Genomic DNA, 16,398 nt, shown 5'->3' with positions numbered 1-16,398 from the left:
CTGCTGCTGCTGCTGCGAGTGAGTGAGTGAGTGAGTGAGTGAGTGAGTGAGTGTGTGGAGTGAGTGAGTGAGTGAGTGTGTGTGTGTGTGTGTGTGTGTGTGTGTGTGTAGGTGGGTGGGGGTCGTGTCAGTCAGACCTGAAACACCTGAAACTGAGAGGGATCCAAATACTGACAACAAGAACTTGCCCCAATGAAATTGTCATTCCTCCCAGAAGGACGAAGGTATAGTTGCGAAAGCCAGGAGTATTAATTTCTACTAATAATTCTGTTGGCAATACTAGGAGTTGAATCTCCTGACATACTGGCAATTCTATCGTCTACTTGCAATTTTCATATTTTTTTCAAATGATTTTTTCATTTTACACCAGCATTTATCAAGACTGTTTATTGATATCTGGCTAACATGATGAGAAATTACAATGTAAAATGTATTGACTTCATTTACGCCTTTGAATGAACTTTAGGTACTAACTTCACAATCCTCAGTCTATATTCACATTAGCTTCACTAGTATGACATACATCCTTAGTTAAGCAATTTCAGAGAAAATAGTTCATTGCTCTTCATTTCCTACAATAAAATATAATGAAACTAGATAGAAAAAAAATCTTCTCACCAAGCAAAGGCATAAAAACACATATAAAAAAAAGTTTTATGTATGCAAACTTTCTGAGACAGTGATTACTTCCTCCAGCAGAAGGGTTGAAGGGGAAGGAAAAGGACAGAAGAGATTTAGGAAAAAGGTTAGAGTTTGGGAAAGTCACCCAGAACCCTGGGTGAGGAGAGACTTACTGGACAGGATGAGAAGGAAAGTTTTTTCCATTTTCAATATACTCACTTTTCTCCTTGTTTCCAGAACGCATCTTCAATAGGGTGATAATCATTTTTTGTGGGTTCATAATCTGACGTAGACTCAGATTTTAATCCCATCATAGGAGTACCTTTTTTGCTTCCAGTTTCATTTTTTTCTTCTGTAACTGGACTGCTCTGTTTTGTTTCATCAGTTTTTCCTTTTGCTTTTGTGGGAGCTATAGAAAACATTACATGTGAGTCACAAATGCCATTTATCACAGAAATAAATATGACAAAGTTGTTGCAGAACACTTCTAAAGAAAAGAGAGAATAGCAAACACAAGAAAAACTGTTTTAAAATAGTTTACACAATTGTATATGCATATTTTTATCATATAAGACAGGAATGAGAAATCAGAGGCAGCAAACAGTATTACAGGACACCCAGACACCACTCTCAGCTCATCTTATTTTCACTCTTCTTTCGTATTTGTAATAAGTCTGCTGTGCAGTCATCTATAAGCAGCCCAGTATAGACTGCACTATAGTCATACAAACATGTGGGAACCTGAACATCTGTTGGCATATATGAGTAATGTGAGCGCAACACAAACAACATTAAGCTTTTGGTTAAAGCCTTTTCCAGAAAAGGAAACACACAGTCATTCACACAAGTAGACACACCTCACTCACATGACCACTATCTGTGGTTGCTACAACCAGAATGAAACTGTTGCGTTGGACAAAAGCAGCAATCCACAGTGGGGTGGAGAAGGGATAGCAGGGTACAGGTGTGTGTGTGTGTGTGTGTGTGTGTGTGTTAGAGAGGGGGGGGGGGGGAGCTATGTCAGGCAGAGCGTGCAGGGACTAGATGGCAGCAGGACAAGGCCACCAGGCTCAATATTAAGGGACCATGGGGGGAGCTACAGGGGAGGAAGGAACGGGGACTGAAAAGGAAAAAATAGGGAAGGAGAAAAGTTCAATGGGTGTGCTAGCAGAAGAGCAATAAGGTTGAGGGGATTTGAATAGGGAGGAAGTGATAGGGCATAGGGGTGGAAACTGTTGGCTGGAGGGTATTGAGACAGTAGTTTACAGTAGAGTGAGACCAGGAAAATTTCTGTAGTGGAGAGTGAGTTGTAAGGGTAACGCCTGTCTGCACAGTTCAGAAAATTGGAGGTGGGGGGGATCCAGATGGCAGCCAATGAAATCAAGCATGCTATGCTCAGCTGCATATTGTGTCACAGGGTGGTCTAACTTGTTCTTGGCCACAGTTTGGAAGCGGTCATCATCCTGGTGAACAGCTGGTTGGAGGTCAAACCAATGTAAAATACTGCCTTCACATGCGGTCCAGCCTCTGATGGCGTAGGAATGCCTGTGACATGACCGGATTATGAAGTGCTAGGTGGTTGGATTGGGCAGGTCTTGCAGCTGGGTCATCCACAGAGATCATACCCCTGTGGCAAGGGACTGGGATTGGAAGTGCCATAGAGATGGCCTGGGATGTTGTGGAGTTTGGGTGGGCGACGGAACACCACTTTAGAAGGGGTGGGAACGACCTTGGGTAGTATGTCCCTCAGACCAGAACATGATGATAAATAACCAATGCCCTGAAGAAGGATGTGGTTCAGTTGCTCCAGTCTGGTGTGGTACTGGGTGATGAAGGAGGCACTCCTTCAAAGGTGGTTCTTGGGGGTGATGGGAGGATTGTGGGTGTTTGGGGATGTGGCACAGAAAATCTATTTGCAGACTAGGTGCCTGTATATAAGGCCTTTGTCAGACCCTCAGCATATTGGACAATGGCTTATCATTGCAGGTAGTCATCCCTGGGTGCCCACACTGTGGGAGGGATTTTTTGGTGTGGAAGGGATGGCAGCTGTCAAAATGCAGGTACTGCTGGTGGTTTTAATGTGGACAGAGGTGTGGATGGAGCCACCATAGAGGAGATCATTGTCTAAGAACGTGGCACACGGAACGTGGCACACTGGGTTGAGGGGGGCCATGTGAAGTGGACAGGAAAGAAAGTGTTTAAGTTGTGAAGGAATGAGGCTAGGCTGTCTTGGCCCTGAGTCCAGGTAATGAAGATGTCATCAATGAACCTGAACCAGAGCATGGATTTGGGGTTTTTGTAAAGCTAGGAAGGTTTCCTCTAGATGGCCCATAAACAGGTTTGCATAGAAGGTTCCCATGGAGGTGACCATGGATATGCTGTGGATTTGTTTCTATACCAGTAGTTGGGTGTTATGATACATTAGTAAGATAAATGAGGCATAGTGTTTGAAGTCCGAAGACGCTGGGAGAGGTAGTGTTCCACAGCAGTGAGACCATGGGCTGAGGGATGTTGATGTACAGGGAAGTGGCATCAACAGTGACATGTAGGGATCCAGGAGGCAAAGGAAAGGAAGTGGTTGGTGTCTTTGACGTGGAAGGCTAGATTTTGAGCAACTGCTTGGAGGTGTTGGTCAATGATGACTGAAATTGATACTACCTCCCAGACAGTCTACAAACAGATTACTTGTGCCATATCGCCAAACACCCCTAATCCTCCCACCACACGCAAGAACCAGCTACAAAGGAGTGACCCCTTGATCACACAAGACCACCCTGACTGAAACAACTGAATATCCCTTGTCAGGGCTTTGATTACCTATCATCCTGCCCTGAAATGAGGGGCATACTACCCAAGATTCCTCCTACCCCCCCCTGAAGTGGTGTTCTGTTGCCCATCCAACCTCCGTAACATTCTAGTCCATCCATATAGTAGTCCCAATCCCAACCCCTTGCCACAGGGATTATATTCCTTTGGAAGATCCAGGTGCAAGACTTGCCTATCCATCCACCCAGAACTTCCTGTTCCAGTTCTGTCAGAGGTTTATCCATTCCAATCAAAGGCTGGGCCATGTCGTATAACATCTCAGCTGCAATCATTGCACAGCTTTTTCTGTTGGTTTTACCACCAACTAGGTGATCACCAGGATGAATGGCCACTGACAAACTGACCAAAAGCAAAGTGATCCACCCTGTCCTGGCAAAACATACAGCTAAACACAACGTGCTTGATTTCAATGGCTGCTTCACAGCCCAAGCCATATGAATCCTCTCGCCTGCCACCAGTTTTTCTGAGCTCTATATATGGGACTTATCCTTACAACACATTCTGCACTCTTGAAATTACACTGACCTCAGCCTATGGTAATCTACTATCCCCCAACTTCCAGCCAATAGTTTCTGCCCCATCTACTCCATCACCTCCAACCAATTCATGTTCCCTCACCCTCATTGTGTGCTGCTCTCTGGCAATGTACCCCTTCTCTGCTCCTCTCCTGTTCCACTGCCCATTACATCTCCTCCCCCACAGCCTCCCAACACTATGCCTGGCACGGTTGTCCTGGTCCCATCTAGTCCCTGGATACATTCCCCCCCCCCCCTCCCCCCCAACTGTATCCTGCTATCCCTCCCCTACACTGACCTACTCTGGACTGCTGCTTTCATTCTGGTCACAACAGCTGGAGATAGCAGTTACACGTGACTGCTTGTCTGAATGTGTGTGTGTGTGTGTGTGTGTGTGTGTTTTTTAAAGAAGGCTTTGACCAACAGCTCAATGTGTAAGTCTTTTCGATTTGCCTGTCTGCACTCGAGAATGTCATCTTTATGGTGAGTACCAATCTATTCTTTTTATGATATTGTTGATATTCCAACCTGGACTTTCCACTGTTTGATTCATACAAAGGAAAAATCACAAAAATGTTGCATAGCATGAATACCATACCAAACCAAGAGGGTCCAGCAGTTGGAAGGAATTTAAAGTCCTTCTAAAATCAGCCACGAACATAGAAGCAAGATTCATACTTGTGATGTTTCCTATGTCTTCACTGACAACAGTCAAACCCCTCTACAGTGTCAGCCGAATAGCCACCCACAGTTTAGCTCAAATAGCTAAATTTACTTCAAGATTTCACTGAAAAAAAAAAAATTACAGGAGTACTATTTAACTTATTACTGATGCTATATTGAGGACAAATTCTCTTTATCTTTATCTTAAGATCTCAGAGAATAGTCAATGGTCTATGAACATCAAGTTAGTGCAGCTATACTTTGGTTAATCATGTAACAAAAATTAAAAATAGTGAATTTGTCATGTGTTCTAAGAAAGGAATGTCTGTATGGAATTTTCAGTTTCTCTAACAAACACCAAAAACTCTTCCGCACACTCAAGAGAAGCATCAACATTGTCCCTTTAGAAATGGGAGGAGAGCAGGTTACTTGTGAGGAGCTATTACCCATTTTTTCAATTCGCTTGTCCACATTCTCATTTTTATTATATACTATAACGTAAACCCAACATCATTTTATGGCCACGGCTCTAACATCCACTGGACAAAACTGAACTATTGAAAGACTTCTAGAATAACTGACTGCGGAACACAAGACTAATTTCTAGACTGATATAGTCTTGCCAAACCCGAACAAACAGTTCAGTGTTTAGTCTAAAATCAATTTCAGTCAGCTCCTTGTGAACAATATATCGGAAAATGTTGGGAGGTTCTGGTCCTATGAACAAAGTCAATGAAAGGTTTTAACCTTTCCATTCAGACTATATTAAATGAGTTTGGTCACCAATGGCAACAGACAAAAATACACTGCAGTGCCAAAGAAACTGGTATAGGCATTATAACGATAGGTTTACGTAATGCATGCATACTGAAATAAAAAGAGATGTAAACAGGCAAAATACGGAGGTGTGGTCGCAACGCCTATATAAGACAACAAGTGTCTGGCACAGTTGTTAGATTGGTTATTGCTGCTACAATGACAGGTTATCAAGATTTAAAGGAGTGTGAATGTGGTGTTGGTGTCAACACACGAGCGATGGGACACAGCATCTCCGAGGTAGGGATGAAGTGGAAATTTCCTGTACAACCATCATCAAATCACCAACATCACTGCGGCCGGAGAAAGATCCTGCAAGAATGGGACCAACGATGACTGAAGAGAATCGTTCAAAACGACACAAAGCTTTACGCCTTGCCTGGGCCAATCAACACCGACACTGGAATGTTGATGACTGGAAACATGTTGCCTGGTCAGACAAGTCTAGTTTCAAATTGTATCAAGTGGATGGACATGTATGGGTGTGGAGACAACCTCATGAGTCCATGGGCACTGTATGTCAGCAGGGGACTGTTCAAGCTGGTGGCAACTCTGTAATGATGTAGGGCGTGTGCAGTTGGAGTGATATGGTATCCTGAATATGTCTCGATACGACTCTTTGACAGGTGAGTGAAACATACGTAAGTATCCTGTCTGATCACCTGCATCCATTCATGTCCACTGAGCATTCTGAAGGACTTTGGCAATTCCAGTAGGACAATGTGACACCCCACACATCCAGAATTACTACAGAGTGGATCCAGGAACACTCTTCTGAGTTTAAACACACCCCCTGGCCACCAAACTCCCCACACATTATTGGGCATATCTGGAATGCCTTGCAACGTACTGTTCAGAAGAGATCTCCACTCCATCATACTCTTATGGATTTATGGACAGCACTGCAGGATTCATGATGTCAATTCCCTCCAGCACTACTTCAGACATTGATCAAGTCCATGACACGTCATGTTGCAGATCCTTCAGCATGCTCGTGGGGACCGTACACGATATTAGGCAGGTGTAAAAATTTCTTTGGCTCTTCTGTGTATAAAGGCTTTTACCATGTCCTCATTGCAGCTCTCAAATATTGAGGGATAGATATTTTAATTGTTTGCACCAAAGCTGCAAATTATGTATCAGCTGACAAGATACAGGCTTTGTCCATCTTCATAAGCCACCTATTACGAAGAACGAAGTTTTTACGAATGGATGCATCGATTATGGATACTAGAAGTATCAGTAGTAACATGATTGAGATGGTAATTACTTATGTATTTTGAATTTGGGATATACTACGTGTGGACGGTTCTATTAATGTCATCACACTTTACATGTAGTGAGTTCTGTGTTAAAGTATGTCACAATTGTAGCTATACTATGTCACTGTAGAGCATAACATATATTTGTTTTTTAACTGTGGCACTTTCAATATCCAGCAAGATGTGATCCATGTGACAATGATATTTCATATACAGGGTGTTACAAAAAGGTAAGGCCAAACTTTCAGGAAACATTCCTCACACACAAAGAAAGAAAATATGTTATGTGGACACCTGTCCGGAAACGCTTACTTTCCATGTTAGAGCTCATTTTATTACTTCTCTTCAAATCACATTAATCATGGAATGGAAACACACAGCAACAGAACGTACCAGCGTGACTTCATACACTTTGTTACAGGAAATGATCAAAAGTCCTCCGTTAGCGAGAACACATGCATCCACTCTCCGTCGCATGGAATCCCTGATGCGCTGATGCAGCCCTGGAGAATGGCGTACTGTATCACAGCCGTCCACAATACGAGCACGAAGAGTCTCTACATTTGGTACCCGGGTTGCGTAGACAAGAGCTTTCAAATGCCCCCATAAATGAAAGTCAAGAGGGTTGAGGTCAGGAGAGCGTGGAGGCCATGGAATTGAACCGCCTCTACCAATCTATCGGTCACCGAATCTGTTGTTGAGAAGCGTACGAACACTTCGACTGAAATGTGCAGGAGCTCTGTCGTACATGAACCACATGTTGTGTCATACTTGTAAAGGCACATGTTCTAGCAGCACAGGTAGAGTATCCCGTATGAAATCATGGCGGTGAATCGAGGAAGAGCAGTACATACTGACAAAACTAAAATGAGCTCTAACATGGAAATTAAACGTTTCCCGACACATATCCACATAACATCTTGTTCTTTATTTGTGTGTGTGAGGAATGTTTCCTGAAAGTTTGGGTGCACCTTTTTGTAACACCCTGTATAATGGAGAATTCGTTCTTGGTGGGAGTCCACTGTGTGTCATGCTGACTTATTTTCATGTTATCGTTATATATATTCAATTTACTCTGTGATTGCAATACAGGGTGTACGCACGAACGAACAAGAAAAAAAAATTCTTCGATTTTACCTGAATTTCCCAGTTAAAGATGCACTTTTTCCCACTTGAAAATACACTTCTTCCAAGGTGAAGATATTTTACCATGATAAGTGACAGTATACTTTCCCTCGGGGGTGTAAAAATATCAATCCTTTGAATGGTAAAGGTTTTATACACCAGTGCGGAACTTCAGAGAAGAAAAAACTTGACAGAAAAAAGTTTTGGAGAGATCTGTGATGTGTAGCAAAATTCATGCTGCATATTTTTGTATTTGTATTACAAAAATATACGAGGGCAGTTCAATAAGTAATGCAACACATTTTTTTTCTCAGCCAATTTTGGTTGAAAAAACTGGAAATTACTTGTGGAATATTTTCAAACATTCCCGCTTCGTCTCTTATAGTTTCATTGACTTCCGACAGGTGGCAGCGCTGTACGGAGCTGTTAAAATGGCGTCTGTAACGGATGTGCGTTGCAAACAACGGGCAGTGATCGAGTTTCTTTTGGCGGAAAACCAGGGCATCTCAGATATTCATAGGCGCTTGCAGAATGTCTACGGTGATCTGGCAGTGGACAAAAGCACGGTGAGTCGTTGGGCAAAGCGTGTGTCATCATCGCCGCAAGGTCAAGCAAGACTGTCTGATCTCCCGCGTGTGGGCTGGCTGTGCACAGCTGTGACTCCTGCAATGGCGGAGCGTGCGAACACACTCGTTCGAGATGATCGACGGATCACCATCAAACAACTCAGTGCTCAACTTGACATCTTTGTTGGTAGTGCTGTCACAATTGTTCACCAGTTGGGATATTCAAAGGTTTGTTCCCGCTGGGTCCCTCGTTGTCTAACCGAACACCATAAAGAGCAAAGGAGAACCATCTGTGCGGAATTGCTTGCTCGTCATGTGGCTGAGGGTGACAATTTCTTGTCAAAGATTGTCACAGGCGATGAAACATGGGTTCATCACTTCGAACCTGAAACAAAATGGCAATCAATGGAGTGGCGCCACACCCACCCCCCAGCAAGGAAAAGTTTAAAGCCATACCCTCAGCCGGTAAAGTCATGGTTACAGTCTTCTGGGACGCTGAAGGGGTTATTCTGTTCAATGTCCTTCCCCATGGTCAAACGATCAACTCTGAAGTGTATTGTGCTACTCTTCAGAAATTGAAGAAACGACTTCAGCGTGTTCGTAGGCACAAAAATCTGAACGAACTTCTCCTTCTTCATGACAACGCAAGACCTCACACAAGTCTTCGCACCCGAGAGGAGCTCACAAAACTTCAGTGGACTGTTCTTCCTCATGCACCCTACAGCCCCGATCTCGCACCGTCGGATTTCCATATGTCTGGCCCAATGAAGGATGCAATCCGTGGGAGGCACTACGTGGATGATGAAGAAGTTATTGATGCAGTACGACGTTGGCTCCGACATCGACCAGTGGAATGGTACCGTGCAGGCATGCAGGCCCTCATTTCAAGGTGGCGTAAGGCTGTAGCATTGAATGGAGATTACGTTGAAAAATAGTGTTGTGTAGCTAAAAGATTGGAGAATAACCTGGTGTATTTCAATGCTGAATAAAACAACCCCTGTTTCAGAAAAAAAAAAGTGTTGCATTACTTATTGAACTGCCCTCGTAGATTCAAAATAGCATGTTAGTTTCCGAAGCATTGATATCATGATTGAAATGTGCCTTTGTAAGTGGATTACAGCTCATATCACGTGGTCTCCACCAGCCAATGACAGCAGATATTCAGAGCATAGGACACGTGATGCAGTCAGTCAATAGCAACATCACTGTTAAGTAGTGTGAACACACAAATAGGAAAAATAATTGTTTAAATTAACGTATGTAGTGTAGCTACAAGGAAAGTTAAGCTTTTACATATAATATTGGTCTTTTTTGCGTGTGTTACACTTTAAGATACATTACACAAATATGCCAGTAAAGTTTTAAATGACGATATTAACCTCTGATCTTCTGGGCTCAAAATTCTTCTAAGTGGCTAGTCCCAATTTGTTAAGTTTTAAATGAAAGTCAAACACTCTGTGATTCAAGAAATTCATTGCACATTCGCACATGTAACATACATCTTGTGTAAAAGGAAATTTACTTCTAAACTAATGGTTTTCAAAGCACCATTTGCAATATTTTCTGCAATATTAGAAATAGCTTCGTTTCAGCAGTTGCCAGCGAGCACAAGAAAACAGGCGCTACTGTGCATGGGCAGCTACGATGCAGGAAACCCATATGTTCGTACATGTATAGAATTACGAGATCTTACATGATGCTATAAAAAAAAAAAAAGTAGGATACTCCCAAGAGCATTGAAATTTTATAACACACAAAATGCACAATTTGGCTTGAAGTGCACCCTCATATGTCCAAATTCAAATTGAAATAGGCCCCAACCTAATATTAAGCTTTTCAGTATGGTTTTCATAATGCATATTTCCTTGAAGTACCAGTACTGTATTACCTCATATCTGGTTCTTTATAATGAAGTAATGCCGCATGTGCCAGAAGATGAAACTGTGCTCTTGAAATTCAGTGAACAGTTGAATCTAGCCAATAGTGTGGAACGAAAACCTCGTTTCTAATAAACTGACTGCCTCTGGGGAAAAGATTAATAAAAGCCACATTTACTGAGCAAACTGACAAAAATAACTTCATTGTTCTGCAAGGCGATTGCCAAAAACATGGAAATAAAATGAAATCAGAAAATTGAAACTAATAACATAGGTTAGTCTTTCGTACTTATGTGAATGTATTTTAATTCACTGGTAGCTCCCAACCACAGAAATTAGTTTTGTTTTCATTTTATATGAGAAGTGTAAACAAAGAGGAAACAGTAAAATCACTAAACGTATACATGGCTTACAAGGAGACTAACACCCTCCCCACTACAATCCAGACTGCTATGCCCATGTGCGAATATGGCAGCTTGGGCATGCAAGAAAAATTTTCCTGAGTAGCACCTGGCTGCTTGTTGCTATTGCTGATACAACTAACAGCCACACTTCCAAGCAGCCACAACTCAACTGCACATGCACGTGAGCGCACGGACAACTGCTTAAGCGAACTGTAAACAGTTGTAACGTCATGCTCGTCGGCAGCAGTTTATTGTTATGAAGTTTCCACAGTCTTCGTCCTAAAGCCTTTGACACATTTTGCTGAAGACTAAACGACAAAAAATTCCTAGAATTCTAAAAAATTCCCAGGTGTTTCCCAGTTTTCTCCCAGATGAAAAAATTTCATGGTTTTTCCCAGATTTCCCAGTTGTCCCGCAGCATATGTAACCTGCATTAACATCACTGACTATATTCAGTGTGAGAGACACTGTTATCTTACATTACAGTTGTACAATAAATTTTCATTTCTATGAACTGCTTTGACTCTAGTATTTGGTGATTAATGAAGAATGGAGTCATTAAGCTGCTATTGAAATTTTCTATGAATTTTTTGTTGCACAATTCTGTTTGTTTGTTTAACATTTGTTCTATGAACTTGGTCATGCAAATGTAAATTTCTCTCTCTTCCAAATCGTCCATGTCCCCTGTGAACCACACTTCTGATCAGCAGTAGATCAAATCAGCAAATACCCTCTCAGCTACACAAATATTAAACCAGAACTAAATATGGGCACGACTGGCAATCAGTAATGGCAGTAACCCAGAGCTAGTCAACAAACCACATAAAAAGAAACTAAATACAAAATGGAAAAGCTTTATAGTAAGAGTCGTGTTGATAAAGATTAAAACAAGCAACAATGATAAATTTGTACTACTTCCATACTGGAGACTTATCAGGCAGGACAAATTTCGCTTTAAAGAAAGCAACTCCTAAAACAGGGTTCTGAACCAGCAACACATTAGGAGCTATCATCATTCATAAAACAGACAAAGCACAATGATATAATCATTCTGGTGTTTACAAAGTTGAATGCAGTGAATGTCGTAAAGTCTATAAGGAACAAACAGATCATAGAGAGTACATAAATGTTTGTGAAAATAATCTTTCAGCTTTTGGCAGACACCTCAGAGAAAATAAACACTCCATTGAAAACATAAAGAGAAACTATTTCACATTATGCTTCCAGTGATCAACTAATGGACATTTTGGAAGAAACGAAAATCTACATTCAAACAACTACACATTCAAAACAAATGTTAAAGAAACAACCAGGCTTGTACAACAACAAAATTAACAGAAGATTTCAGTAGATGGTTTATCAACATATGAAATGCACTTGATCTTACAATGGTCACCAAACATGTGACTACAAACAATTCATAGAAATTAGAATCTGCTGTACAACTGTAATGTAGTAAAACACTGTTCTGACACTGAATATAGACAGTGACATTAATGTGGTCACACAGTACATTGGATATTTCAGAGATTGTATAAAACCACATAATGAAATTCTGTGTGTTGTTGCGGGTTTAATAAATCAATGCATGGAGTAATCGTTAACATGTGCAGCACTGCACTGCCTTTAATGCTCTAATTCACCACTCCCCCTTTAGTGTCAACAATATTTCTTGTTGAATCAGACATGCAGTCCAGACTAGGTCACAACGGGTCTTGTGCAGGCTGCAGCCAACCACCATCATTCGTCATGGTTTATCTGTGTTGGGCAGTGGAGCAGCTGGTATGTTTGAGTAAGTGGTGGGTGTGTCTGTGGATGAGACCATACCAGTGAAGAGTGTGCTGAAATCTCGTTTGGGCTTGTCAATGGTGGAGATCATTGGGTGCCCACCATGCCGATCTTGAATGTCTTTTCCCCCCTGCTGATAAAAGTGGTACGGTCTGTCATAAGGTAACTACAATGGCTTATGCTCTGCATCATGCCACACAAAAACATAATCACATCTCTGTAGCTCGTTGAAAATAAAGGGGCAACAGGTCTGCTGCTCCCTCAGAGCAAATGGATGTAGCTGCCGGATTTGTGTACACAGATTGTGCACAAAGTCTTGATGGTATAATGTGGTCGTCTGACATGTCAAAGAACTCGCCAGGAGGTTGTATTGGCTAGCCATACTGAAATTGGCTAGCCACACTGAAATAACTGATGATCACTACATGCCTTCTTGGCTGGTACATCCACCTCTCATTCCCTGCAATACCCATGTGTCCTGGTACCCAGCATCAGAAAGACACCACCTTCCCCAGCCACAAGTTCTGCAGTCATGGCTTTCAGATTTTCTTTCACTGATGCACAGAGACCCAGAGGACAAAGAGCAACGTCTCTGTCCACTGCTATAATTTGTGGCACCAAAGAGCACTTTCAGTTGGCAGTGCATTTCCTCAACTAAGCCATTCGCTGCTGGATGGTAAGCTGTGGTTCTTATGCACTTCATACCCAGTAGGATGGTGAGTGCTTTGAACAAGTTATGACTCAAATTGCTTTCCTTGACCTGGTGTAACTTGTAGTGGTATACTGAAAGGGTGATCTATCCTCGGAAGAATGTGGTTACGACGAATTTGGTAATAATGTCGAACACAGAGAACACCTCCAGCCAGCATGTGGAATGGTCAATGGCTATAAGACAGTTGGTGTACTGTTCCGATGCCAGGAGCAGTCCGATGATGTTCAGATGCACATGCTCGTAACTTTGGTTCAGTGGAACAAACGCGCCAAGAGGTGCCCCAACATACCGGCTGACTTTTTGCAGGCCATACACTGGCACTCGTGTTACTTACAATCACTGTCCACGTTTGGCCACACAAAAGCTCGCTTCACCGTGTTCCTAGTGCCCCATACTCCAAGCTGTGACAGGTCATGTAAGAAGGCGGCTTCTTGCTGCCAACAGTCAACCGTCACAAAGAGTCACAGTTTGGTAATTGTGACATTACAATGCATCAATGTGTTTAATGGTGGTACTGTAACATGACAGAGCTGTAGACCTGACGGTTACATCAAAAATTACTGCAGCTTGCTGTCTGCTTGTTGCACTGCAGCGAGAGTTTCAAAATCAACTGTATCGGCAATCACTTTGACCCAAGGGAGAGTGTCCATTGATACATTCAGGTCTCCCTCGGTACGGACTACGTGGGTGGTGAATTGTCCAATGTAGTCTAGATGGCGCAGCTGATAAGGCAATGCTTTTCTCTGGCTGCTGGTAGAAACTGTGTGTCAGTAGCTTGTTGTCTGTGACTTGGCTGAATTGCTGTCCCTCTAGTAAGTGGCAAAACTTGTTAATGGTGACATACAAAGCATGCAGTGTACAGTCGTGTGTGGGCCGGTTGCATTATTATGGTGATACCTTCCAACTGAAAAAGGCCAAGAACTGCCAGTGTTCACCTGTTGCAGTGCAACACCAACTGCAGTGGCAGACATTGCAAGAATTAGGGCGAGAGCCCACTTGTGGAACTGGCTGCACTACGAGAGTAGCTTCTGTTACGGAAATCTTCACCTTGGTGAACACCAACTTGACCTCGGTATTCCAAGACAGTTTGTCCTTTGGTCTCTGTGCACCATGCAAGGATTCATTCAATTGCGCAGCCAGGACAGCACAGTTGGGAATGGAACGGCAATATAAAATTGGTGACACCAATTAATCATCCTAATTCTCTGTCACAGTATGGGGAAATTAACTATAGCTTCGACTTTCTCCTGTCATGGCTGAATACTTTCAGCATTGATAGTGTAGCCTAGGAACTGAACCTCAGCTGTGTCCAAGATGCACTCTGGTGGGTTGATAAGCAGGCCATATGCATGAAGACAAGTGAAAATCTGTCACAAGTGTGGCAGATGTTCTGCCTCAGAACTCGACATGATCAAAACATTGTCAATATACAAATAGCAAAAGTTGAGTATATCTTCATCCATGAATCGCTGCAACATTTGGACCGCATCACAAAGTCCAAAAGGCATTCTAGTGAACTCAACTGTCTGCACGGTGTGGTCTTAACAATCTTGTCTGGTGTCAAGAGATATTTGGTACAACACTTACACTAAATCCAGTGTAGTAAAAATGCGCTTACCTTGAATGTCGAAAGCAAAATCTTTACAATATGTGGTATTGGACAGGCCGGGAATAATTCTGATGTCGAGTTGTCTAATCTCCACATGGGCACCATCCGTTGTTCTTATTTGGGACCACATGCAGAGGAGGCGACCAACTACTGCTCGATAGATGGCACATTCCCTGTGCAAACATTAATGAGAATTCCTGCTTCGCTACCTTCAGTTTCTCCCGTGTCAGGCAGCATGATCGAGATGATGTAGAGGTTCGGATGTATTTAATACATAGTGTTTAGTCAAATGCTGCACAGGTGCTATTGTGGATGGGTGGCTGGTGTGTAATCTCCGGGAACTGCTTGAAGAGCTCTACGAGTGAAGAGTCACCAGTTAATATAGGCCCGGCAGTGTCATCAACACGACACACTCACCTTTGGCTAAACAGTTTGGAAGTGGTATCAAGCAGGTACTGATGATGGGCACCGATGACAGGTCAGGCAGGAGTCCCTACAACGAAAGGAAGTCAGTTCCGAGTATGTGGTGTGATATCTCCGCTGTGACAAATTGTCAGTCAAATTTGCATCGCAGACCTAATTTTAATGTTAATGTGACTCAACCGTATTTTGAGATTGTGAAACCATAGCTTGCAAAAAGGTGCCAGTCCTTACATTTGCAGCACAACAGACAGGCAGGTGGATAAACTAACTTTCTGCATATAAACTGACACACCAGCACCCACGTCTACCAGAAACAGCAGCTTCATAGTGAGTTCTGTCACGAACAGTCAAGGACTGATATCTGGAGAGCCACTGGTCATCACCACCTGATTTCCTGTTGAGTGATTCGCACTTCAGCATCAACATCTGTCAAAATTACACCTACGAAAAAGTCTGCTTCACACACAATAAACTCCATCGAAAGCAAATTCTCAATTATATGAAATATTGCTGTCACATGGATCATATCTTGCTGGATAACAAAGGCACCACGTGGGAAAGAAATATATATTATGCTCATATACTGACATACTACAGTAAAGTGTAACTACAACTGTGACATATTTTAACTCAGATCTGAGCTACATTTGAAGTATGATGGCATACATAGAACTGTATTGCAAATACAAAATACTTAAGTAGTTACCATGTGGGCCATATTATTACTGATACCTTTATATCCCATTCGACGCACACACACACATTCACATAAAATCTGGGGTCTCATATAACAGGTGGCTTGCGAAAGCGGCCATGCCTGAAACTAGCCAGTCAATAAATAATTATAAGCTTTGGTTTAAAAATTTAAATATGTCTTTTCTTCAAGAAAGAAATCCAAAATATTAAATTCTGCACTTAAATATTCTTTCACTTATCAGGTCCCACCTACGGTATCACTGTGAACGAAGTTATGATTTTGAAAAACAGTAAAGAACACAATGAGCAAGCCATCAGACCCTGACAGAATTACAATTAGATTTTTACATTGAATATGTTGAGGAATTGGCCCCTCTCTCAAACTTACAGATGCTCTACGCCGAAGTTATCAGCTCCCTTAAACGCACTAAAAGAAATGAACGTGGATAAAATACCTAAAATTGTTGTCACACAATGAAGAGGATACCTATGACA

The 16,398-nt window shown here is 42.2% G+C and overlaps 1 protein-coding gene across 3 annotated transcripts in view; it reads right to left on the bottom strand.

The window, feature by feature from the left end:
- The window catches only part of LOC126178163 (DNA ligase 1), a 132,442-nt gene that overhangs the window by 45,903 nt on the left and 70,141 nt on the right, over positions 1–16,398 (bottom strand). For all 3 annotated transcript variants that reach the window (XM_049924512.1, XM_049924511.1, XM_049924510.1), the window contains one exon: positions 841–1,030. In XM_049924512.1, coding sequence (XP_049780469.1) covers positions 841–1,030 — 190 coding nt within the window. The remainder of the gene's footprint in view (positions 1–840; positions 1,031–16,398) is intronic.

The sequence above is a fragment of the Schistocerca cancellata genome, chromosome 1, assembly GCF_023864275.1.
Source record: "Schistocerca cancellata isolate TAMUIC-IGC-003103 chromosome 1, iqSchCanc2.1, whole genome shotgun sequence".
NCBI lineage: Eukaryota > Metazoa > Arthropoda > Insecta > Orthoptera > Acrididae > Schistocerca > Schistocerca cancellata.
Note: the sequence above shows the minus strand (reverse complement) of the source record. Positions and strands in the feature narration are given on the sequence as shown.